We start from the raw sequence: 27,692 nt of genomic DNA, 5'->3' as shown, positions 1-27,692 counted from the left end.
CTGATTCTCATTCAAAGCCAAGACGCGATACTTTATCAACGGAGCCGGTGATTTCCTAATTTATTGCCGTCATATACGGCCGCCACCTTACAAAACATGCCAAGCTCTGCTTGTGCTGCTCTGTGAACGCGTTGATGTGACTCACTTGCAATAAAGTGCATTGAGAGTTTGGTTCTCATGGTAGATGAGAAGCAATGATGGGCAAGTACAGCTGAGAGATTGTCATCACAGTATAGCTGATATGAAAAAACTTAATGTGACATGAACTTGATCTCTCAGGGAGGGGGGGGTCAAAAGAGGATGGGGTGACAGAAGAATTATCAAGACAACAAGGCGGGACGGAAGTGTTGGTCCTAAAGCCTCTGTGCCAAGTCAGGAATGTCACAGTTGAGCACAGTGCTTCATGGGTAGGGTAGTTCTTTTAGTTCAGAGGGCAGGATGTGTTGTCCCAGACTTCAGCCAGGCACCCAGCTCTGGTTGCTATGGGCTTGCTGTGGACCAGTCAGACCGCTCATTCCCATCCCCATGCCCATGGTCACGCCCATGCCCATACCCATACCGATGCCAACCCCCTGGGCTAGGGAGCAGTCGAAGTTAAAGTCCATCTCCTCCCCAGAGTCCATAATGTCATGGAGGAGGATGGACTCCACATCGCAGTCCAAGCTACCGTGGAACATGTCAATGTCCAGGTCAGCTGGTAGTCTCTCATGGGGGTGAGGTTGGTGATAGACATGGTAGTTGCTACCAATGCTACCATTTCCCATCACCTGGCCATGGTGGTATGGTCCGTTTGTCATGCCTTGGTGTTGTGGATCGGAGTAATGGTTGTGACGAGGGTGTGGGGCGGTGGCCACATGGCAGGAGTCCTGGGGCATGCCAAGCATACCTGCTGGGTTTGGGGGGAGGGTGGTGGAGGCGGGGAGGTGGGCATGTGATGGGGGGCTGTACAGGTAGGGAGCTTTGTGGTCGTAGGTCTGCAGCTGATTGTTGTTGCCACGTGGGATGAGGGCCACAGCCCGGGGCGGTGTGTGGTTATGGCTCTGGCTGAGGTTGTGACCGTTGTGAGCGAGGCTGTGAGGTGAGTTGTGGTTGTGGTTGGTGACATTGTTGTGATTATGACTACTTGTATGGCTGTGAGTTCTGTTATGGCTGTGAGCTGAGCTGTGACTATGAGGTCCATTGTGGCTCTGGCCATTAAGGTGGCCAGGGTGGTGGCTGTGATGGTTGGAGCCTACTCCATTACTAGCTTGCACCATCATAGGATGGCTTTCCCTCTCCTGTCCCAGCATCATGTCCTTGGAACAGTATTGCTGCCTAACTGGACCGCCTGTAAGCAGACTCTGCAGGGCATTGGTGCTGGAGTACGCCCGCATGGTTCCAGAGAAACTTGCTGGCTTGTTCTCCTGAATGGTCTGCATGGGTGAGTGGTGGCGCAGCATCCCCATGCCTGTTGCACCATATACACCTGCACCATAGGGACTCTGCACCTTCACGCCAGAGCTGTAGTGGTAGACAGGGGTTTGGTGCTTATGTCTGCCAACAGCTGGATGCTGCTGGTGTTGCTGCTGTGGTGGGTGATGGTGATGATAACTATCCTCCATCAGCTGCTCATCCAGGCTGATAGCACCAGTCAGGTTAGCCAGCTGAGGCAGCTGCTCAAGGGGAGGACAGAGATTCCCTGCTCCCCTAGAAGGAGAGTGGGCACTGGTCGGTGAGGGGTAGAGGTGGGGGGAGGTGGAACAGGACAGGCCACCCTCCTCCGGTTCCTCTGGCTCTCCCTCTGCGAGGATGGGGGATAGACGACCACTAAGTGTGGAGGCTGATGAACTAGCCCTGGAATGGAGGTCTGTCCAAGCATCAAACTCTCCATCTGTCCCGGATGCACCTCCAGCTCCTGGTAGGCCTTTCCGTGGTGGGCTGCTTTGGTCGGGGGAGCCCTGCAGCCCAACCACAACAGACCCTGCTCCTATCCCAGGACGGCCAACTCTCTTGCCTCTGACGCGGCCTTTGCTTTTTAGGTATTTGGTGCTGTTGTCCATGGAGACTGCTCGCCGACGGGGGGACTTGCCCATCTTCCCTCCATCTGGATTCAGCATCCACCAAGAGCTCTTGCCTGTTCCCTCATTCTGCACCCTGATGAAGCGTGTGTGGAGGGATAGGTTGTGCCGGATGGAGTTCTGCAGAGAGATGAGAGAGAAACACGGTGAGTGAGAGATCAAATTGAATTGTACTACATACATCACATCACCTCTAATTTGTACACAAACTGCTTTTCTAAGGTGAAAACTGTAAATTGGAGACATTTGCATAAAATGTATATAACATGTTCCAAAAGAAAATACGAATTTTACACCAAATGTAAAAATCAACAATGCAGACAAACCTATGAATCATTCAGTCTATACATGCTCAGTCATAAAGAAAATGTGGCAAATTATAACGTTGCTTCCACGTCTATTACTAGATATACAAAACACACAGAAGTAGCGGCACAACGGTCTATCCAATCAGTGTCAACCAATTTCAGAAAATTGAGCGCACAGTCAAAAACCCAAACATGTTCGAAGGACAGCAACAGCTGGCACAGAGCACGACCCTGTCAGCCTCAACTAACCTGAAACGACCTGAGACTCAGTCTCAAGACACTTTTCTTATGTACGTCAATCCTCCCACTTTCATTTCCATCAATCCATCTGTCCTCCACTACTTCTGCTTTCAGCCGGGCTGATGTAAGCTGCTGTGGTTGGGCGTACTGTATGTTTGAAGTTGGTGCCAGTCTGGCTTAGCGCCAGCCCTGTCTCTTTTGCTCTCGTAGCTTGAATGGGAGGATGTATTGGAAGATTGAGCCGGGAGCAAGGAAGGCTAATGGATGTATCCCACCCTCCGACATTTACCTTCACTGCCTATCTCCCTCTCCCTCCCTTGTTCTGTCTTTATCACAATCCCTCTCTTTCTTGTCATGGAGCGCTACATATTTTGTATTTTTCTTTTTTCCCACACTTCTTGCACACAACAGTCATTTCCCACTCTTCCTTTCAATCTCTGTGCCTTAAATTATCAGTCACCAATTACTTTCCCATTATCTTTCACTATCTATCAACACGGGCACGTACAGTCACTGACTTAGTAATTCATAGACTATCGGTTATTTTTATTCTCATTTTACTATCATTTATCTCACGAGTTTCTGAATGCTGAAGGTTCCTGGTGTGCAACATAGTCTGTCGTTGCTGTTCTGCTCTTTGTTGTGTGTGAGGCATTTTGACGTTCATGCAAGAGAATATTAAATCAAAAGCACCTCCTGTGGTTTAGGAATATACTGGGACAATAGATTGTTTCAGATTGAGGGGTACTCACACCTCCACCATCTCCATTATGTTGTGGATTATTTGTATTCACACTGAATTGCACGGCAGGGAAACAAATAAATCAAATTGCGGCAGAGAGCACATAAATGGGAGGCGAACAGAATTCAGGTGATCTGTGAATGCCTCCTTGGGTTATCTCGCTGTGACACCTCTGGCATTGGGTAACCATGGCAACCGGGTAAACGTGCAGCGGCAAAACTATATCATATTGTGGTTAGAGTCTAGTGAGTGAGAGAGGGAGGGATGGAGGGAGGGAGAGTGGGGGATGGGAGAAAGGATGCAAGAGGAGGCAGTTGTTTGATGCTGCTGCTCCAACACTAAACAGTCTTTCATCTCAGCAGTGCAGGTCCGCGGGGGATGCCCGCTCCCTGCTTCTGACGGCTTCTCTACGTGCCGCGCCAACTCCCCGTCTCACCCTGGCTGGATCATCCACCCATCATACCACTCCAAATCATCCACATCAAGTCCCGTGCATGCCGGAATTAAAACATATGTAAGCTTGCTTGCCATTCCACCACGGCCGGTTGTAAATGGGGCATCTTTCAGAGGGCTGAACCACTTCATGATGCAACTCTGTGCTCTGTGTGACCTGTCAAATCGCAATTTATCCCCGTATGAGGGAAGAGCAGCCCCATTGAACTTGGAGGGATTTGTCATCATCCCAAACCCTCTTCATCTGATGAATCCACCTGCTAGAGAGATTTGAGAGATTTCGGACGGTGGCCAGCAATGGCATCATAATCATCACTAGCTGCTGGCTTCCTGTCGTCTAGTTTTCCACCACATGTTTTTCTCTGTCATCCTGTTTGTGTGTTTTAGAATCTAAGAATAGCCCAGGTTGCAGGTGGTTCCACTGTGGGTGTGGTGCTGTTCGCCTGCTGTTCCCTGAGTCTGAGTCAGGGGCAATTTGGCCAGCCTATGGCCCTCACACCCCCGAAACAAGCAGTCACTGCTAATCCCCCTCCATCCCCGAGTAATCCCAGACAATCCTGGGCTAATCCCAAGTTGATTCAGGGGCACTCCCAGCTGGGTGTCTCACACAGAGCTATGCCAGGTCACCACGAACACAGCGGGCACCCCGGATATGCTATGATCCAATAGTAATACAGCATAAGGGAAGTTTGCGATGTGGGAAATAGGGGCACTTTAAACCCCTTATAGGATGTAGTGTTAAACTATTCCTGATGTTTGTGCATTTCACTAGATTTTTGAGCAGTGCTCCGATGTTGACCGCATTTCTGATGCCATTGCACCTTTACTCTGTGGTCTGTCCTTGAGGGTTGGCTTTGCCACATTTCTACCTCTACGGGTTGCATAGAATAAAATTGAAAACTTTATTATGTATTAAATATTCATAAAATGGAAATTCGCTTTCAGCCCCCTGGCTTACTGAGGCAGATGGATGAAGCCCACAGAAACATACAATGACAGTGAGGAACACACACATCACACGCCTGGGTCCGGGAAGCTGCTTCCTATTCAAATCATACCTCTTTAATACAATGGGCCTAGTGGAGAGGGCTCTAAATAATGAATGAACCAGTGGCTGGGCTTATGCAGAGAGATGTACTGCCTGGTCCCATAATACTAAAAAGAACAGACAGTCATAAGTAGTGGCGTGACCTCTTTGTTTTGTTATCAGGGACATCAATCCTCATCCTCAGCCTACAAACACAACTCAATCAGGCTGAAAGGGGTTAATTTGGACATAAACTAAAAGAGGATAAGGGTAAGAGTTTATGGACCAATCAAAGCAAATTAAGGTGAACATGATTCTATTGGATGCAGGAAAACAACCAGCTTGGGTTCAACTCTCATTAACTCTCCAAAAAATCCTAATAGCTGATTTAGATATTTAGACAATGGATAGCAAGCCGCAGGACAACCCTCTTTGTCCTCAGATTAAAGGTGTTCTCTCTTTTTGAGCAAATCTGCCATGTTAACACTTATTTCCACAACACACAGGTGGATAAGCAGTTAGAGTTTGTTATATATATATCTATATCTATCTATATATATATATATATATCTATATATAGATATATATAGATATATATATATCTATATATATATATATATAGATATATATATAGAGAGAGATATATAACAATAATTATCTTTAAGAACCATTCATTTGCCTCTTGGAAAACTTAAGATACCAATCAAGTGTTATTGTGTTCTCCCTCCCTTCTTCAATGCAAACTGGGTTTGATTCAGGGACTGGAGAGGCCCATTTAGTGTTTGGAATCAATAAAGTGTAATGGCTTTCAGTGCTGAGGTTTAGCACACATGAAGTTCGGACTAACTATTCAATCCACCTGCATTATGAAGCCACTATCGCTGCTCAATATGCCATATATCCATTGTTCACACAACAATGTCTAACTGCCACTGGCTTGTCAGTTAAGTGACTGTGCCCACTGGCTTGGTGCCCAACGCATCCCTCTGTTGCCTCTCCCAAGATGTCAGTCAGGCATTAGCGTTCAGTATGGGGGCAGGGTATGTTATGTTGGGCCCAATGGTTCATCTGGGATAACCCAAATGATTGGCATGGGGGCAGCTGTGATTGGGGTACAGCAGGAGTTGGAGGGGCCTTTGGGTAAAGGGTTGGAATACAGAGGCACCACAAGGGGCCCCTCAACGTCACACAAAGGGGTGCCCTCAAAATGCCCCCCACTCACTCCATCCCCCCTCCATCGGAGCCCACTCAGAGGTTCTCCCGCTTACACACCAACACACATGCTCACACACACTGGGGCGAGGAAACGGGTCAAACGGGTCAAACGGTTTAAACGACCCATCTTGTGGCGAATGTGCACTCATTCAAACAGAACTGAGTGACGAACTAAGGACTGCGAGAGGGGTCTGGGAACCAGCAAAAAGAAACCACTCACCCGATTCAAACAACCTCAAGGGTGAAGCAGCGTGGTGCGCTTGCCCAGCTAAGAACACAGCAGCTGTTCTTGTAGTGGCACCGAGTAAAGCCGTTTGCCACACTCGACTGGTATTACCAAACCATTTCATGCAGAATGGAGCCATTATGTATTGTCAAAGGGTATCCCTCTATGGTGCACATTCATTTGATAAGCCTAAATCAAGAGGGAGTAACAGAAGCACTAACTGTGTTTATTGTGATGCTGTTTTTGCCTGTGCAGAAGGCAGGAGGGATCAGGGGGAGGGGAGGTTTCAACACAAGCAGTTTTGTTGAGCACAGGAATGAGTTTTGTCAGCTAAGCCTGTCTCCAGGCTATTGGTGGAAATTAGCGCCGGCTAAATATTCGCTTTCCATGATTGATGTCACGGCTCGCGTTGTCCCTTTGAAGGGAAATAAAGAATTTAGAGCCATGTGGATTAATAGGGACAGGGTTGGGGGAATTTTATGTGTCTGAGGGGGACTTGAAGAGGGACTGAAGGGCCTAATGGCTGCACAGATATGACACAATGCAGCTGAGACGATATGGTGTATCAGAGAGTGAGAGAAGACAAGTGAGACTACAACAGTGAGTACAAGAAAGAAAATTGGAAATAGTTTGCGTGTGCATATGTGTGTGTAAGAGAGAGAGAGAGAGAGAGAGAGAGAGAGAGAGAGAGAGAGAGAGAGAGAGAGAGAGAGTGTGCGAGAGAGAAAGAGAGAGAGATGGAGCTATTTGCCTGAGAAGCCCAGAGTCAGATGATTAAAATCCCTTTAGGAGGCTTCTTTAAGAGAGACAGATGGGCAGACAGGCCTGTTTTTGGAATGCAATCAAATTGAAAAGATTAAAAAGGAGTCTCTTTTATTAGGAGGTGAGAAACAGTTACTTCTCTGCCACATGCCATCATCGCCTCCACAGCAGTGGTCACGACTGCATTGGCATGCGAGGCACATTGCAGTCCTTGTTGGGGAAGAAATAAACCTGGGATTAGGAAATGCATATCTCAGTGTATCACTATCACTCTGTCTCTGAGGATTGGCAGCATTTTTAATTTCTTGAATCAATACGATTTACAGGAAAGAGTCGAAAACTTCAGGCTCTCATTTCTTCTAGAATCATTACAGGAAAAAGCTAAAGTGAGTCAGAGTAACTCAAGGACTTTTCACCAATAGCTGTCCTATTACATACCAAACTTTCACTTAATCTCAACGCCAAATCCGAACAGGTACAATTCAAATGTGCATTCCCTCGGCAGCCACTGTACTTGAAAAGACTGAGTTTGCACAAGAGAGTGATTCAAGCACTGTGAAAGGTGCTCGGTATTCGACCCTATTATTCCACAACACTGCAGGAGTGCCATTTATAAAAAGGCTTAAAATGGAAAGCAAGTGTGTGGTAGTGTCTGGTAGCCTCAGATCAGGAAGTGGCTGTGGAGAGGGGTGTAATGGAGTTGGTAGGGGATTCCTGCCTGACTGTGCACTAATTGCAGCCAATCGCTGGCGAGTCATCAGCCGTGCCCACCCTGGCGCCAAGGGAAGGGTTGGCATCGGGGTGGCAGGGTGTGGGATAGAGAAGGGCTGCCGCAGCTTTGCTGGGTATAAATAGATGCGGACAGATTAGTAGAGCATCTGAGACCCGGACAGGGGATCGGAAAATCCGCTTGCCTGATGCCAGGGACAGCTGAGTGTTTCCGGTGGGCGCAAAGGGGACACAATCTGGGCACCATGTCTGACGCCCACGCACAAAACGGGGGAGCCTCAGAGTGGGTGTGGAGCACATGAAGGAGCAAGTGCCATAGAAAATAGCATGGGTGTGGTTTTTCCACTGGGACCTGCAAGGGAGGCAGACCTTGCGCCCTCCCACTGAGGATTCACACAACAGGTGTTTGGGCTGGGCCACCTGTGGGGCCGGCCGCCTGCTCGCACCTCACACTTCGACTAGGGAGCAAACTAACATTTTCCATTGGGCTTGCCATGCTTTTGTTAAAGACCAACACGTTTTGGAGAGGCTTTTACAGCTCTTTTTACAAGATCTGCATGATATGCATGCGTGCAAGCGTGCACAAGTCAATCTACAGTTATGTAAGCGCCTGTGTGTCTATATTTGTGGTTCAGTCTGTTTAATAGCCAACATGCACAGTGTGGATTTGATTATACTGAAACCTCCCTCCTCTATATACGAAAAAAATTGTAGCCCAACGATGACATCAATGCAAACCAAGGCTTTTTTTCCACAATCGGCCTCCACATAATCTCATTCATAACAATGAGAATCTCATTTCCCACATTCTAAAGGTCAGTGCACACCTCTGATCACACTTTAATAAACATCATTCTCAGCGTTTAATTTAATTTCAGCAGAGCAGGAAACTCATAGGCAGCCATGCAAAATTCATTGGATCGTCCCTTTAATTGCTTCACTTTCACAGTACAGAGAAGAATGACCGCAATCACAGGGAAGAAAAAAATGATGCACAAATACACAGAAACACAGGCATGCATGCATCTGCAGAGTGTGCGCGCACGCGCACACGCACACGCACACACACACACACACACACACACACACACACACACACACACACACACACAGACAGAGAAGAGATAAGTGGAGTCAGTCAAGTGCCAGTTTTGGTTAAATTTTAATAAAATAAGCACCATGTAGTGGCTCCACATCTCTTTGTCATCACACATTTTAACTCTCACCTAAATTGGCAAACTGTACCAAACAACCACACACATGCTCAGAGACACACACACACACACACACACACACACACACACACGTACATTGCACACACATGCCAACATGACACAAAGCCTGGCACACCGGGCACACTCATTACCGCAATGCCAAGCTACCAGTTGCTAAGGAGACCTGTGGGAGAGGGAGGGTTCCTTGTTGTTGCCATAGCAGCCGGCTTGCTCCCTGCCAACTCTCTCCCTCGGGGAGACACAAGGCAAGAGGTGGGGGGTGAAGTGGGTAGAGGTAGGGGGCAGCGGTTTAATAGGGCTATGAGGTGCAGGGGAACTTCATTAGCCATCAGTGTGCGCCGCACCGACCACTGCTGCTTCCCATGAATGCCAACCCACATGCAACACTTCAGCCTTCAGACTCCCACTTACTCACGCACAGCCCATAGACTCCCACTTATTCGCACACCTTTACGGAGAAGATGGAGAATGGCATGCTTGGAATGAAAAGCAGGGAGTTGGAGGAAGGGGAGTGGGGGGGTTGAGTGTATCTGTAGGGGGAGGGGTAAAAAGGGCAGAGGTGGGTGAAGAACAAAAAGAGGATGGGGGAACAAAGAACAGGGTCTTGAATGTGGGGGCCCGTCTGAAAGAGTGGTACACTCTTTGGTAGTTAAAGGCTGCATGAAAGCAGCACCTTGCGACTCCTCCTAACCAACCTTGACCTTCAGTTACAGCCACTATTCCTCAAACCATAGAATTGCACCGTACAGCCAAACACACATTCAGCAAATTGTTCAATACGCATTATCAGTATACAATGCAACCGCACGACAAAGCACCCAACTGCAACCATTCCTCTCTATATGTTATATGTAAGGTTTTTTTAGAGCACACTGAGTGGTTTTACCAGTTGGGATCACACTTTTCTCTCATGCTATATCGAGGGATAAGAACGCAAAAAGAAATCTCCACATGTAAATATTTTTTCACAAAATGTGCGTTTTCAGATTGTTTTCTAAAAGTTTGCACTGCAAACTGAAATGTAGGGCCATTGGAGGTAAACAATTGATGAGAATTATTAATTATATTCCGAGAGAATTTCTTTTTTTTTTTAAGAATTTCCTAGATTTAAGTTTGAAATGAACAAAAAAAAACTCAGTCTCTGAGATTAGACTGACAAATTGACATTGTAGAAATTTCAATGCATGAATAAAAAAATACATCAGATACACTGCCTAGTATTAGCAGGGTTACGTGCCGCTCACCCACCTCAGACACTCTGATCTTTTATTTTGTGTTTCCGTGTAGCCAAACACACCCTACAATGTTGTCAGTGACATATCTTTCAGTTTCGTAGTGATTTGATTGTGAATGATGGCTATAAACGCGAGCTGTTAACGGAGCTGTTGAAAACATTAAAGTAAAACTGACAACTTATCAAGCTTCTGCAAACACATCACAGGCGCCTCCTCTTCGACTACAAGTGTCCCTGTGATTAGAAGCGATATTAATGTGATTAAATCCTCATTGTATTTAACTGTTTTTTCGGACGAATCAGACAAACAAATTGACCTCAGAAATAAGGATGACATCAAGTAGAAGAAGGGTGTCATTGAGCGCATGACTCAAGACCGTCCTTTCAAACGTGGAATAAAAAAATAGAACTGTGTCAAAAGTTTCACTTTAAAGTGCTACTTAGAGATGTGTATTTCACAGTGTATTTCAATAATAACATGACAACAACGTACATGAGAATAAATATGAATATAGGATTGCTTTAAGCTCCGTTCATATACCAGAACCAGCATTTAACTCTGAAGCAAGATTCTTGTGAAATCAAGGAGACGAGAGCTCAACTTCTTGAGGGTCAAAGTAAATTCTGCATTCAGGAGCAGAGCTTCAAGTATTGACTGCCTGACAACCCATGATGCTTCTCGTTGCCTCAAATTCTGATACTTTTAAGTACCAGTGTACAATATGAACGAGGTAGAGTATCGATTTGGTCTGAATAAACTCTGATGTACGATAAAGAACACCACCCACCTAAACTTCTCCCAACCCGACCCAAGCTGGAACTATTTTATGTGAGCTCATGAGGAAAGAAAAAGAAGGATAACTAGAAAAAGACAGTCCTGTCCAACTGAGAGGAAAGAGGAGACGAGGGGGACAAGAAAAGAAGGATCTACCCTTCCTACCTCCCACCCTCCTTCCTTCCCCCTCCTCTCTCCGTTTCCTGAAACAAAAAGAGCCCAATTAAGTCAGTTTGAGTTAGGGTCTTTTGTCTGCGTGTGTGCGTGTGTGCGTGTGCGTGTGCGTGTGTGTATCCAAATCATGTGTGTGTGCAATAAATGGAAATAGGGGGGCAACGTACTGCAAGTTGCAGAGACTGTTTGAGAGGGGAAGGGGGAGGAAGGTTTGTTGGGGTTGTGGGGGAGAAAGGGAATGGGTGAAGCACTCTCTCTCTCTCTCTCTCTCTTTTCTTCTCTAGCCTAAGAGGGCCAAACTTGCTCTCAGCTCCTCGACGGGAGATGCTGAAATATTAATCGCCACGCTCCAGCCGCAGACTAGTGAACACAATCGCTTCAAACTCCCACCCTAATGAGTGTGTTCATGAATGGCTAATGTGCACAGATGGGGGGCTGATGACTGGATAGATCGCAACAGGGAGGTGAGGAAGGGAGAAGAGGAACGGAGGGAATATGGAGGGGGGAGGGTTCGGCGGGACGTGGTGGTGAGGGGGTGCAGAGGCGTGCCCTGACCTTTTAAGAGCCTCCTGAAAACTTAATTAAGACTAGCCGGCGCTACTCTTCCTTTCTTTTACGCCCTCTCCCACACACTGGCTCATGCTCGCATGCCCATGCACACACACACACACACACACACACACACACACACACACACACACACACACACACACACCATGATCCCTCCTTCTCAACCTCTCCTCCAAGTGCATGCCGATTGTTTACCCCCTTTGCCCTTTGCACACACCCCGCTGAGCTGATGCACACTATATTTCTGGATATATAAGAATTGAAAATGACTCACGCAGAGTTTTTATGAATATGTCAATGTCTTGGTCATGTTAACGCACACACATACATATCCTGGGATAAACAAAAAACACAAGTCGACATTAAAACTGCAGAGGCAGGTATGTCGTTCCTCACCCCCTACGTGGATACATCTCAGAAAGAGGATGGAACAAATCCACAGGGCTCAGAAGAGCAAGGTGAAGAGCTATTTTACTTGAAAAAGCCTTTTACTTCCACAGAGAAGTTAGAGTTACATGTCAGTGATGGGTTGAACTGAATCTTAACCAGCTTGCATCGCAGGGCGTGTTAAGGCCAAAGCTCCCTCTCAACTGGAGCTTGTTCTCCGGGAATGTTAATGTTTCACATGCATCTTTTATAGTTGAATCTGACCTGTTCTTTCACCCCGGGGTACATTTTGCCTCAGCATCCTCATCACCGATTACTCTCCTCATCGTCTTTTCAAGTCCTGAGGTCAGACACAATATGATAACATGTGGAGAGTAACAGAAATGCGGGTTAGCGCTATCCCAGGACTCTCCATTACCATAGAGGCCACCTACGGATTAAGAGCATAGCGTGCAGACGCATATGCAGACACACACCGACATGCATACACTCACAGCATCTAATTAGAGGAGTGAGATGCTGTGACCTAATTCCTAACCTCTCCTCGGCAGTCAGGATGGGAGCCTGGGCGTGGATCGGTTGAGTTAGTGCGGGAAAATGGATGATGCCTCAGACAGAAGTTTGGTAATGGAAACGGATTGAGAGGGGTAGTGATGGGAGAATGGCAAATTAGGGAACAACTACGACACTATCATGTCACTGCAGCTAAATTCAATGTGTGACTCCGATGCATCATGTAATGAAATACAGAACATTATGAGTGCAGGTTTTACTTGTTGGGGTTAATTGGTTGATCAGAAAGGTGGGTAGCACTTTAGAATAAGTAGATACTTTTTAGCATTAGTAAAGCAATAATAAACAATAAATTCATCATTTATAAAGCATTATTCCAACATGAATACTCATTAGTAACTCATTCATAAACACAGTTATACATGTTTCATTCTTGATTAATAAGCTATGGTTTCATACTTTATAAATGATGAATTCCCCATTTGTAAATGAAGTATTCATGACTTATTGATGATTAATGAGATAATTTGTAAAGTGTTAGTAAATCATAAAAAAATGCTGCAATTCATGATGAAATCAGGTAGTTACAACTCATTAATTCAGTAGTTAGTACTCATTAGTTAAGTATTAGTCAAGCATGTTCTGTGACTTAATATAAAGTGTAGACTATTTATGCTTTACAAAGCATTAATAAATGTCATGATGAATTCCGTAGTTACTACTCAATAATTCAGTAGTTACTGTCTATTCATGCTTTACTAATGCTAAAAAAGTGTCTACTTTTTTTTAGTGCTACCGAAATGTGTGCTTCTAGTCACTACTGTAGTCAGGGATCACTGTAGTATTTCAGTTTTAAAAGTTTTAAAAGTTAACTATTTCAATCTTTTGATCTTAGTAGCAGAGCTCTATTAAATACATATTTCTTACCGACAAATGCCACCTCAATAGGATGCGCTCGTGCATTTGGGCCTCAGCCACAGACTGTGACTTAAAAAACTTGCAGCACCACAAGCTGCTTTCCCTCCCTTCTCCCCTGTTTCCTGCCTTGACTGCCAACACACTCTAGGCATGATAGAGGGAAACCAGTGGAGGAACTGAGAGGGGAATTAACCTTTTAGAAGGGACTGCATTGGCAGTGCTCACTGTGCTTTAATAGGTTGAGTTCAAGATTTTCCTCTGGTGTCAACAGGATATTTCAGTGCATTCATCTGCAATTGTCTAATTCTATCATATAAATTGCAAAATTATGTAGATTACATTTGCTGTATGTCAAATGACTAATCTGCAACTTTGACGCCGTATCTGCAGAAACAACATGAAAAATATCTATGCAGCCAAATATTTCTACGCATTAACCATTGTGCATCTATACGAGCAATTCTTAACTTCCAAATGTATTACCTTTTGTGTATTGTCTCCTCATTTTCACCATGTCTGCTTTTACAAATTCATTTGTCATCAAGCTCACAGGCCAAAACACAGACTGCTCGGATCATTATCGAACTCGCTGTACCCTGTGATTACTTTGATGGCCCACCTCTATCCATCACATAAACATTCCTGTAGACAGATGCAGCTGGATGGAAGCATATTTACAGTAAGTGCGTGACCGTGAGCAGGGTGATGGTCATATACGCACGCACGCACGCACACACACACACACACACACACACACACACACACACACACACACACACACACATATATACATCTGTCAGCAGCTTTGCACGAGCTGATACATGTATGTGAGAAAGTGCTACACCTGTGTGTGTGTGTGTGTGTGTGTGTGTGTGTGTGTGTGTGTGTGTGTGTGTGTGTGTGTGTGTGTGTGAGTGTGTGTGTCACAGCACTCCTGGAAGGGGGGGTGCAGCGTTTCCGCCTGAGTGCGACTGTCAGCGGGCATCACTCAGCCTGGCAGTGTGGCAGGACGCGAGGATCATTAGTGGACACGGAGGGAGTGAGAGCAGGAGCAGAATGGAGGAGAGTAAAGGAGAAAAGGGGAGAGAGGGGCAGTGACTGTATGAGTCGGGCATCACATCTTAATATCCGTCTTGAGAGCATTACACACACAGCAGTGCACTTTCCTCTCAGTCACGCAATCGTCCCACCGCAAAGACCCCATCGTGGCCCCCTCCTCTGTCATTTTCTCCCCTCTGTCACCCTCCCTCCATCCCTCCATCCATCTTACCCCCTTTCACCCTGCATCTCTGATTGACCCTCTCTGTCCCTCCCCATATCTCTCAAGCCGTGCTCTCACTTAAGCACGGTGCGCTGCAGCTTTTCATTTCCCCAGCTCCGGATTTATCCATCCTACTTCACTTCTCCGCACACATCCTTCCATTTCAGCCCATTGCTCCCATTTTTGCCCACTCTGCGTCGCACAGATGCTCATCTTCTTGCAGTAAGAAGCATTGCAAGTTGTCCTCTTAACTGCAGCATGGTGGAAACAACTGTTCTACACATGTGAGACATGAACTCTTTTCGCATCTTTTGCCTTCCTTCCACTCTCCGTCTCAACACTTCATCCTCTTGTCCGTGCCAGCCCTTCACTCCTCAACCATCAGTTTGTTCATATGTAAATGAACCCATCAATCCATCCAGTCATCTGACACTGTGTGTCAGTATGCTTCATGTCCAAAGTAATTTGAGCACCACTCGGACTTCAGCCTCTCTCTATCGTTCCCTTCACCAACTCCCTCTCTTCAGTGATCCCTCTAAGATCCTTCTATCCCTCCAGGTCTGTGACCTGTGTTGCTGAATACCCAAATAAACATGCCTGACATTTAACAAATGGAACAGCTTTGACAAAGCTAGCTGTGTTAGCACAAGTGCTAATTCTTCCCTAGTTTGCTTACTCAGTGGGTTCCAGGTTCAAGAATCCATCTGTTTGCTATGCTGTCGTAGCATTTATCACACACATATTAGGTCCACCGCGTAATATATTTGTCCCAGTGAAACATTTCGGAGCTTGGTTTTGGCACCTGCTGAGAGTGTAGTTTAGTATTATAGCCCTGTTGATGACAACAGTACAATCTGGCCAGATGCCAGCTCTGCTAAAAGTCAGAAATGAAACTAGCATGTGTGCATTAGCACACGTGACCAAGCAGGTGCAACAGGGGACAGTGGGACAGATACAAGGATGAAACAACTGAAGCCTCCGACTCATGGAGACTTTTCTTAAAAGTCGCACATGGGCCCAAGAGGACCCCTTGGTCTTTTGATGCTTGCATTAGGCTTTTGTCTCTATATTGTCTTCATGTTATGCACTAAAGACATCATATTTGAATTAGAATAAGCAATAATGAAAATGATCCTTGCTTGCAGCCCAATAAAGTATGACTCATGCTTTTCTCTCCACAAGGAGATTTGGCAATTCCAACATAATTACTGATCTTCACGTTCAAACAAGATGTAAAGCGCCCAACCACAGCAATCCCTGTCAATGAACACACATCTAACCTACAGTTTCCATTCTCTCGTCAGATGCAGGAGGCATTGTTTACCTTTACAACACAACCTCCACCACTAACTCTATGCTCTCACATATTTCTCAAGAAGAAGTCTCTCTCTCTCTCTCTCTCTCTCTCTCTCTCTCTCTCTCTCTCTCTCTCTCTCTCTCTCTCTCTCTTTCTCTCTCTCTCTCTCTTCCACATACAAATTGCCTTGCATGAATTACAACCTTTTCCTAATCACCATTCCAGATATCACAGCCTTGGAAATGCACAAAGACAGCGCCACAAACACACACGGCCTTGACCCCAGCGGCATCCCCTCAGCTGCTCCTCTTGCATCTCCTTGGCACTCAACTAGATCTCTCCCCGGCCGGTCTTTAGGCATGGATCACTTGTAAGGATTTGAGAAAAGACTTTGCTAAGCTGATTGCTAAAGAGGAGGGGGGAAATTACCCTTGCACAACTGCGTAAAAACCTTCTTGGGTCATGATTTGCCTTATGTAATAGATTGTGTGTATGTGTTTATGTATGTGTGTGGTGGTTCCCGAAATACCACTCCAGCCACCCGCAGCCCCTACCCCATTTACCCATTTTGCACTAATTGAGGGATCTTTTTTCGGAAGCCGTTATTGCACTCATTTAATTATTTATTTTGACGGGAAGCAATCTGGTGGCTAGCGAAGGGATCGTGAGGGTGCGCGTGTTTGTGTGTGCGCATGTGTGTGTGTGTGTGTGTGTGTGTGAGAGAAAGCGAGAGGGAGAGATATACAGCAGGACCAGGTCAGTGTAGGTTTTTGGGTAAATGTGTGTAAGGCCAGAGTTACTGTATGTCTGTGGGGCTTTGCATGTATGAACAGTATATAAGAAATGTACTGTGTTTGTGTGGCTATGAGTACATGTGCTTGTGTGTTGCATCTCAGAGTGCATGGCTTTCTGAGTGCAATGGGAGTGCACTAATGGACGCACACTTGAGCTGAAAAGTGCAGAGTGTAGCTGAAGTGCAGCCAAGTCTGGCTTCCAGTCCTGCTTGGATGCCCTATAATCTACTCTCTATTCTAGCTCTCGTTTCTTTCCCTCTGCATTTTCCTCACTTGCCTCTCCTTGTCTTTCCATCTTTGTCTCTCTATCAATTTAATATTTTCATCCCCTCTTCATTGACTGAGCCGGCCGCCCCCGTCTCCCCCCAGTCCCTCTATTAAATCTCTTTATCCTGGTTCAGAGAATGAAGAGACGTGGATCAGCATCGCTGCTGGCTGGCCGCAGACTTTTCTTTTTTTCTTGGTTCCCTCCTTCCTGCTGTGCAGTGAAGAGAATGAAATAAGGGAAGATGACATGCAACCACCAGTAGTCTTGACCTTTATCAAGCTCTAACGCCTGAGGCCGGGTGAATGAGACATTAAGAAAATGACTGAGCATTATTAACCCCTACTTACTTACTTAAACAGACACACACACATGGTACACTGTCTGCTCTGAACAAAGGCTATTTGATGTATATTTCCTTGGCCGTCACTTTTCTGACACTTAAGGATACGCTAACGACAAATGATCAAACCGGGAACAACACTTTTGCATTCTGCGTCACGTCACTTTAGGGAGAAAAGAATGGCAAGACCGGTCCAGCCTGCCTGCTCCGATTGTTTAACTGTGATTGATCCCTTGTCGAGCTTCAGCTTCCCAGCACTCCCGTGAATGCCAAGTCCTGTTGAGAATTGATGCTTCATTATAAACCAACCGCACAAGTTCTTCAAATGATGCATCAGCCTCTGAGAGAAAGCTGGACCTGTGAGGGCCAGATGTTAACCCTGACGGCGGCAGTCCCAGCCAAGCTGTACTTCTAATGATAGATCATTTCCCTGCTCTCTCTTCTTCTCCTGTCTCTCTCGTTTGTGCCCGTGTGCACGTGTGCACAACTGGCGCACGTGCATGTGTGGCCATCATTCTACTCCAGTCAATCAATGAGCAGAGACAATTCCCCGAGTGACATTTACGGAGAAGAAAGAGAGCCATTTATCACTTTAGTTTTGGGATAATAAAGGAATGACTGAATGAGCGCGTGTGTGTGTGTGTGTGTGTGTGTGTGTGTGTGTGTGTGTGTGTGTGTGTGTGTGTGTGTGTGTGTGTGTGTGTGTGTGTGTGTGTGAGAGTGAGAGAGGGAGAGAGCAGGCAAAAGGGAGAGAGCGCTACAGATGAAAAGGGGATTTCAAAAGCACATGAAAGGAGCAGGAGAAATGAGCGAGGGAAGAGGGAAATGAGTGATAAAAAGGCTATTTTGTGGGGGGGACTGAGAGTGTGAAATAGAACAAGTGATGAGAGAAGAGAAGGCCGTGAGTGACTGACAGTGAAAAAGAGAGCATGAGAAAGAAGGGTATAAAAAAAAAAAGCCTGGGGTGCGAAAAGAAAAAAGGCAGAGAGACAGAAGAGGGGATAGAAAAGGGCTCTCGGCATAACAAAAACGAAGGAGAAAGAGGGGGAAGAGACGGAGATGAAAAAAAAAGGTCCAAGAGAAAGGGGAAGAGGAGACAGAGCGAGGCAGACGTGCTGGGTTCATTCAGGGCTATGAGCAGACTCGGAGTTCAGACCTCACACGGTCAGCATACTAAACACCGGACTCAGTGTCCTGACCCAGATTCAAGCCAGTGACATACAAATCCAATTGGGGAGGAACAAGCCCCCCCGTCTGACCATACCTCCCCTCAAAAACACAAAACACCCCCCTCCTCTTCCCTCCACAATTCCAGCTGGTCTCACAGCCACCTCATAACCCAACAACCTCGACCCAGTCCTGTAGGCTCCCCACACATATGCTGGCTCCCACGCAGATTTGCTCACACACGGGTTGTTTTACACAGACAAACGTACACGCCCAAGCAGAACCACACATGTGATTTCTTTCCAAGGTCAGTTTCCTCTTTTCAGCTCAGGTGAGCAAACAATACAGCTCAGCAGGGTGCTGCGCCGGTTCCTGACCAGCCGCTACCGGAGGTGACCTCCGAAGCTCCATCCATCAGACGCATGGCCCACCGCAGCATATCCACTAGCATTAGAATAACAAGCATCTTTCTTGAACATAACTCTTGCTACTCCGCCTCTCCACTGCCCTTTTTTTCCATCCACCTGCTCCAATCAGTCAACGTTAACTACATTTCCCTTTGTGAGCCGGCTTCCTCCATCACTGGCCGGGACCGCCAAGCGCAGGTAAACTGATGGACGGCCCTCATACGCTCCCCTTTCTCCTTGCCACAATCCTTTGGCTCATGACAGAGGCTTGATGGACAGGCTGAGAGGAGCGAGAGACCCGGCACGTGGCTGCCAGGAAGGGTCCGGAGATGGAGCGTTGTGAAAGACACCGTTTAGCTCGGTATATATCATCTCTTTCTCAGGGACAGACACAGGCAATATGCGTGCACGTAAACACACACATTTACACACGGCCATCAATCCCTTGCATACAGGACGAGATATCAGACGAAGAGAAAAATTGAATTAGGAAATATGGGCACCGTGATTTGTGAGAAGTGAGTTTTGAGGCCGGGAGAGAAATATAGCTTGGAGCGCACTCCATCTTATAGCGAGAGCAAAGAGGAAGAGGCATCTGTGTTGTTTATCTAAAGCTCCATCTAGTTACAATGGCTTGATTTGAAATATTCATATACATGTATGACAAGATCAGGCCCATTATGTTGCTCTCTCGGCAGGGCTTCACTGAATGGAAACCCATCAGTCAGTGTAAATTATGAAGACAAGATACATTACATAAGCCTATAAATGGTCATGAAGAGGAGTGTTGTTGGAGACGGATATCAACCATGGCAACACACGTTCTATAGTGTCATCAGTATGATAATATGCTATGGGCCATTTCAAGGATAAACTCACCATTATAATATATCACAAACCATATAACCACAGCAAAATACATTAGGCTTTGTGTAGTGTGCATCATAATACGACATTATGTTTCAGATTGATCTGCAAATATACAACTGGTACTTCAGTCATAATGAACCATAAATCATATAACCTACCAGGGCTGCAACCAATGATTTTTGTTATCAATTAAGTTATGTTTTTTTATATACAATAGTCGTTCAGTGCACAAAATGTCAGAAAACTGTGAAAGGGCAGCAGTACATTTATAATAATATTACAACTTCACATCTGAGATGGTGGAAACATTTATCTCTGAAAAATGACTAATCGATTAACAAAATAGATCCTGGTTCATTTTCTGCTGATCAACTGTTATAATTACGTCAACTTAATGTTTCAGCTCTGCAACTTATCACATCATCCTGCAGAGAGCAGAGTCTTGGTTGGCCAACTAAACCAAACATTCCACAGCAATGCCCAAACAGTGCCCGGTCTGTATCTAATCAGAAATATATGAGGCACATCTCCAAGTATAAAGACATAGTATGTTCATTGTACATTAAAGGCTATTACGGTGTTCACTAACATGGAGAAGGCTAGCCTGAGGCCCTCTTGCCGTGATAGGGGTGAGTATTGGAGACGAAGCAGAACAGAGTGGAGCAGAGCAGGGCCTGTAGTTGTAGAGAAAAAGACAGAGAGAGTCGACCCAGCGTGACTACCGCCTGCCTGAGTGGAGCAGCCTGCCTGCAATTAAGGTGGAATCAGGGAGAAATCTGCGCTGCCTTGATAATGAGCCTCGTCTGAATTATTAACGAGAGCTGTTCCCCCGGGACCCGGGCTCCCACTGAGCCCATCAACCCCCCCAACACACCCACATGCACACATAGACACACACAGACACACACTCACCCTCTGATGCAGGGAAGAGGGAGAGAAATGCAGTCATAAACACCCACACACACGCACACGCACACGCACGCACGCAGACGACAATCACATATTATGCACATTGACACAGATGAGCAACAAGCATGCTGCTATACATGGAGACAAAAATTTCAAGCACCACGAGGGCTAACACGTTTTATTCACACGCTGAAGTGAATATTCAAAGCCATTTACAACATTTGCAACACAAACCACAGTTCTCCGGGACAAAATAACTTAATGCGCTGCCATCAGATTGAAACTGACAGACTCTTCTTTGTATTAGAATGAATGACCTCAACCGAACACTTTACTGAATAAAAAAGAAGCCAAATATCTGACGTAATATAACCTTTTCCAATGAGGGAATACCTGTTCATTACTTTACTGTGTTATAACAATGGGCATTACATTGAGAAACTGACGTATTTCCTTTCTAAGAAGTAAGACAGTGATTAGGTGACTTGTGTATTGCCTATTAGTTTTGGTAAGTATGTATGGTCATGAATGAAAAATGCTTCATTCTGAGAAGTGTATTCTGGGAGTAATATTAACATTAGCTCAGCTGACAAAGATCTGTGAGGCCTCCCTCAAAACCAGAATATAAGCAATACATAGCCTTTTAAAGTAGGACTACAAGTACAATGGATTCTGGAGTCAATAGGGTCTGGCTGGAGGGTAACTGAGCAAGAACACAGACACCATTTTCTTGAAATATGGGACCTGTGGCTGCATGCTTGAAGTCCACTATGAGTCCAGACATATAGACCCCTCAACAGAAGAGCTTTTTCTGTTCCCTCCCAAATTTCATAACCCTTTCCCTATATAGTGAACACCTAACACCTAGCCCCCCCCCCCCCCCCCCCCATCAAATCTCCATGACATCAAACCTACACCTACACAGTCTCAGAAATAAACACACACCACATTCTGTCCCTGCAGCTGTGAACGGTTTTGCCAAAAAATCTGCGGGCACTCACCAAACAGAGCCACACCTTCCACATGAGCCAATCGTCGCGAGTCTAACAGGTTTCACAACAAATCAGACAGCAAAACAGCACCACAGAAAGTCGCTTCCGTTCTCGGTCAGCCCCCTCCTCTCCCAAATATGGTTCACCCCACCCAAGAACAGAGTGTTCCTCCATGGGTGGTTTGAGGAGGCACAAGTGTGTTGTGTGTCTTTTGCAAATGTGTGCGTTTGTGTGTGCATGAGCCAGAGGGAATAGAGGAAACCATCACCCTAAATAGTGCAATGGGAAAATAATGACAATTTCTCCTCGCTTCACTATACGTCTTCAGTTTAGGCAAACTAAATTAACGGAAAGGAGTATTTAATATTCGGAGAAATGTCACCAAACGGCTGTAAAAAATAATGAAATAAATTGCAGAGCCATGGGTAATAGGTTAGAAATGATTCAACAGCTGAAGTTCAGTTCAGCTGAGAAGAACATCCAAATTAGTTCATCCCTGTCGAATTGCGAACTTGACGGTCTCATCCCCTTGTATTCTGCTCCAAAAGACCCAGTAGGTGAGAGGAGTTGAGCTGGGAGAAATCCAGCATTGTTATTCTATTATCTCTGAGATAATGTGAGATATGAGATTCCTCTTAGATGAGTAGAGGCACACTGCTTAAGGCAGTCTGGATCACTGGCAGGAGACTGACGCCATAGCTCTCTTGAGAAAGACTCCTCACCTCAATTGGCCCTTGTACCAAAAACCACTAAGAGAGAAAAAATGTATAGCATGCCTAATAGATGGATGGAGCGAAAGAGAAAGGCAAGGAGATAAAAGAGGAGATAACATGGGTGTCTGCTAGATGAAGTGATAGGAGAGAGTGAAGTAATATCTAAGGTGAAATTATATTGTTTTTCAAATTACTGTCTCCTGATTGCGGCCTCCTATATTTGAATGCGTGCCCATGCTTTGGTAATTTGCATGTACATTAATCATTTTCAGTGAGAAATGAACTGCCACACGGCTGCCTGACAGCTGCAGGGGTAAAAAAAGGCAGAGCGAACGGGCTTCTTGGCGTCAGATATCCAACTCAACCCAACCCGGCTCTGGGTGCAGGAGCCAAGGGAAGATGCAAGGTGCTCATAATCCTGCACCATACATCTGTCCAGCATGCATCATATGCTCTCATTTTCTGAGTGTGTAAATGTGTGTGTGCGCATGTGTATCTGTCGCACTCTCAAATTACTCTGCTCCCCTGAGCCAAAACGGAGGATAAAATATGAATCAGCTAAAGTCTAGGATGGTTTCCAGTCTGGAGAGACTCCCCAACCATCAACAGGCGACACAAGCATTCCACACAACACACAACACACACACACACACACACACACACACACACACACATACATACACATACACACAACACACACAACACACACATACATACTCAAACTCAGAAAGTTTCAAGTCTCTCCACTTCATGCTAAGCTTCTGTCAAACACTCTCTCTGCTGCACATTTGACGTTCATATCCTTCATATTTGACAAGTGTTGCTCTACTGCAGCGGCTGGAGTCTGTGCATAGTGACAGGATTACGAGAGCCTGTCTGTCTCTTTACCTATAAATCAATTAGATAAAGTGATATTATCCAGCACTGTTATAAATACTAATGCCTGTGGAGACAGGGGTTGTGTGTGTCTTTACAGAAGATAAGACTACATATACCGAGAGAGACATCTTTCTTTCTCTCCTCTTCATTTCCTCGCATTCAATTCGTCTTCTGCCCTACAGTCGCTGTCACATTTCTCTCTAAATCTTTTTGTGCGCCATCTTTCTAGTCTGCCTAATATCTGTAAGAAAAGGAAGCCCTGTGACCTTTTGCCCTGGTTGCCCTGCACAGACCGCTACCTAAAGACACTTTATAAATAATGGTCTAGTCTCTTGGATTAAAGTGGCTGAGTGACTGCCTGGCACCCTCGCTGACCTGCTACGCAATCCGCTGGCAAATGCCTGCCCAAGCGTCGCAAAAAGCTGTAAACACATGCAGGGGAAACTATGTGTCGTACATTAAAGTAGGCAGAAACGGACACATTCCACATATGCACCCAAAACATTATGTGATGATATTTTAGAGGCATGCATCACACATGTATCTTTAAATATACCACATAACACCAAAGGCATTTGTGTATTATGGGCTATTGTATCCCATAACCTTCCCTGCTGACATATACAATAAAGCAACCCCCAACTCCACCCCAGCATAACAATGGCAGTGTCTAACCCCTTTGGAGTTAATGAACTTCTGGGCGCCTGCAGGGCAATCCCCACACCAAGTTGCCTTTAAACCCCACCATTAGAGGCATTATGAAGTCAAGTGCAGAATCCTCTGCAGTGACATGCTGTCAGACCAATCAGCGGGCCCAAACACACACGCCTATAGAAGTAGACAGCCCCTCCCCCTTCACTATAGCCCCCACAAAGACACACACAACACTACCAACCTTTGTTCAAATTGACATGTGCTTCTCCCACGCACAAATGCAGCATGCATCCACATAGAGCCGTGGATATATATCTATAGATATAATTAGCTATAAAGACATAAAACACAACCATAAATACAGGGCTTTAGAAACGATCGCCTACTTTACAGCATCCTGCACAGTTATACGTTGGATCAGCTATAGTTAGTTACAGAAACCCTGGAGGAAAAAAAGGCCAGTGAAGTTGCTATTAATCGACACTGCAGTAGTGGCGGCAGAAAGTGTAATCAGGTTCACAAGTCTACAATTCTACGTCACCTTCCCTCAGTAAGGAGGCGATTAGGAAGCCATGACCTCAGAATACTGCAGCTTTCCTAGAAGTCAGAAGCCATTAAGTATTTATAGGAGCTTAATGGCACTGTCCAGGTGTACTGACTGTGTAGCACCCATCATCAGGCCATCAACCCCAACCCCACACACACACACACACACGCACACGCACACGCACACACACACACACACACACCCCTCCCACCCCGCCTGCCTGCCTCCTACGCAAACTGCCAAGCTATATCACTTCATTTCATCAGCAGCTTACCAACAATTCTTTTATGTTTTTATTTTTACATTCCCTGCTCAAACAACAAAAAAATGTTCATCAAATGTTTTCATGCGTGATAGTGTTGATTGAGATTAAAATGTTGTGGATTATACAAGTAATGTTTTCCAACTCACAAATGCGGCTGTCAAGTATAATTGCCGGATATGATTGTAAAATTACATGTATGAGACTGCACCTGTGTTGTGCGCAAATGAGGGAGGAGGTAGTGTGACGTGTTGTTCTGGGTTCATGCACTGAATCTGAACATGTGACCTAATATCAACCTTGTCAAACTTGGTCTTTCGAGCTGCCTTTATATGTAATGCCACTGTCAATCTCTTATAACACATGATGTGTTATGTGTCCACTCCAAAGCTTAATGAATTAATTTGCATGTAAAGTTATGTCGCACTCCGAACACAAAAAACAATTCTACAGGGCTTCACTATGTATTCATAATCGTGCAAATAAGAACAATAAATGTAATTCTCATTTGATGAGCCAGGTTCATTTAAAAGTTGAACACATTTATTGCAAGAGCCAAGGTAGGCATTTGCATCAGAAATTAGCGTTGTACTGTTGCTCAGTTTTACTGCTGCTCAGTGAATATTTCCATATAGCTGTAGGTTTGGTTCCTGTAAGTGAGCTACACACGTAACTCCTAAGTTTATATGTTTACAATACTGTTCTGTCTCTGACCAAAACCAGGTCAGCCCTGTTACCGACATTATGGCTGCCTGCTTTAAACGACTTACCTAATGCCGGGTCATTACCTGAAATGGGCCCCATGTCTCGCCTGTGGCCTGAAATAGCCCCGGACCTCAGACTGCCACGGTCACCCCCCCTTCCCGCCTCCTAATTTGCAGTTTCATAAATAGCAGACTAGGACTTTAGCGCTAAAGATAAAGAGGCCCCATGGTGGCAGACTCTTGGTGTTAATGAATCGAAGTTTACCTGGAGTCACACCTTATCAGAGTTCACTTTAATGGGACAGACATGCTTACGGTGGCAGTCAGGTGCTTGTGATTAAGGCTGATCTCAGAGCAGTAACAGAGTTTATGTTATAATGCAACAGCAACACAAGTTTTGAGAGGAAAAAATATGAATGCACGTTGTTGGATATATCCCATTATTTGTGATTTGGATTGTACTTAATGGTGTGAATGACACCGTGATAGTTCTGAGCGGGTTGAAATCAGGCAACGCAGCCAACTCAATAATCATTCCTGTAAGTATTTAATGGGATATCTTAGCAATCAGCATTAACAGCAGATTCAATAAAGGGTTTATGCTGAAAACCCGGTTTGGCTGCAGCACACGTGAAGTCCTGATTAGTGGTCTGCATTTAGTAAAAAAAATTAAAAAAAAGGAAACTGCACGGTAGAGCTATCGTACCGTACAGTCTCTTACTTCTCACACATTGGAAATAAGTCTTTTCAGCTGCAACTTAAGATCTCAGCTCAGCACAGGTGCGCCATGAGGACAAGCGCTGCTGCCCTGCTGATCTGCCTGCCCCTTCTCCCTGTCCTCAGATGGCCATAATGAATAGCAACATGATGAGGCTGATAGCATGGGCAGATGTCCAGGAGCTTTCTAGGCTCTCAGCCAGACAGGCAGCGGTGGTGGTGGTGGACTGTGGTCAGTAGTGAACACCCGTCTGAATATTTACGTTGTGGACAGCTGACCTGTGATCAGCAACTACAAGTGTCCCTCTGTTGATGTGTTTTTAGAACTGATAAGCAGAAAATGTGTGCCGCTATTTTTGTGAAAATGCGTTGAATGGATTGTATTTAACTGACTCATTTACTCGCAGCAGATATGGAAATAAATCATTAACCATTGTGGCGCTGCTCCTGGTGAAAAGATGTCATGCTCTACTACGGACGCTGTTGCCCATCATGAGCTGCTCTGGGATGAGCAAAGCCTTGTTACACACACACACACACACACACACGCACACGCACACACACACACACACACACACACACACACACACACACACACACACACACACACTGCACTCCAGTCTATTACATTCTGCCATCAACGATCTATTAGAATGACTGACGGCTTTAATGAACTAAGACAAGATAGCGCATGGCACCATTCATGCGTAACCGACACGGAATCCCATGGTGACATGTGTATGGCACGAGGGGTGAGAGAAAAAAAAATGATAACGGCTTAGCGAATAGGAATAATACTCGCTATTATAACTCTGTGATTAACACGTCAAACGCCCGACATGCGTTTTATTCCTTACCTTCCAGCCAGCTGAGCTATTGCTGTCGCCCTTATCCTTGAAATAGGGCACATAGCGGACCATCCAGTCGTATATCTGTGACAGCGTGAGTCTCTTTTCTAGGGTGCTCTCAATGGCGCGGGTAATGAGATCCGCGTAGGACTGGTTCCCCCACGCGTTCCGCCGCGAGGATTTGGCTTTGCGCAGCGGTCCGGTCACATCGAGCGCCGCGCCAGCCAGGCATGGGTGCGTCGCGCCCGTGGGTGCCGGGGCGCCGGCTGGATGCTTCAGCTCTCCCGGCGTTCCGCCCACGAGCCCCGCTATGCAAGCCGGGACGTCCTCCGGTTCCACCTTGATGTTGGCCAGTGGAAGACCCCCGCTGACCTCGTGTCCACCGGGGAAATCCTCCGGGCATGGCAGCGGCCAGGTGCACGAGCGAGGCCGGCTTTGCGGCTCGAAATCCGAATCAACCTGATGAGCGTCTAATTCGTCGTCCTCCATCATCAACAT

At 45.8% G+C, this 27,692-nt stretch overlaps 1 protein-coding gene across 1 annotated transcript; it reads right to left on the bottom strand.

Moving 5' to 3' along the window:
- Positions 1–455: 455 nt before the first annotated feature.
- Positions 456–27,692, bottom strand: LOC306744352 (forkhead box protein O6-like; the record flags this gene model as incomplete). The annotated part of the gene is made up of 2 exons (XM_079226972.1): positions 456–2,177; positions 27,204–27,692. The coding sequence occupies 2 exons, from the start codon at positions 27,690–27,692 to the stop codon at positions 456–458; spliced, it is 2,211 nt and encodes a 736-aa protein (XP_079083098.1).

This window comes from Taurulus bubalis (assembly GCF_910589615.1).
Source record: "Taurulus bubalis genome assembly, chromosome: 12".
NCBI classification, from domain to species: domain Eukaryota; kingdom Metazoa; phylum Chordata; class Actinopteri; order Perciformes; family Cottidae; genus Taurulus; species Taurulus bubalis.
This window is presented reverse-complemented; position numbering and strand designations above follow the sequence as displayed.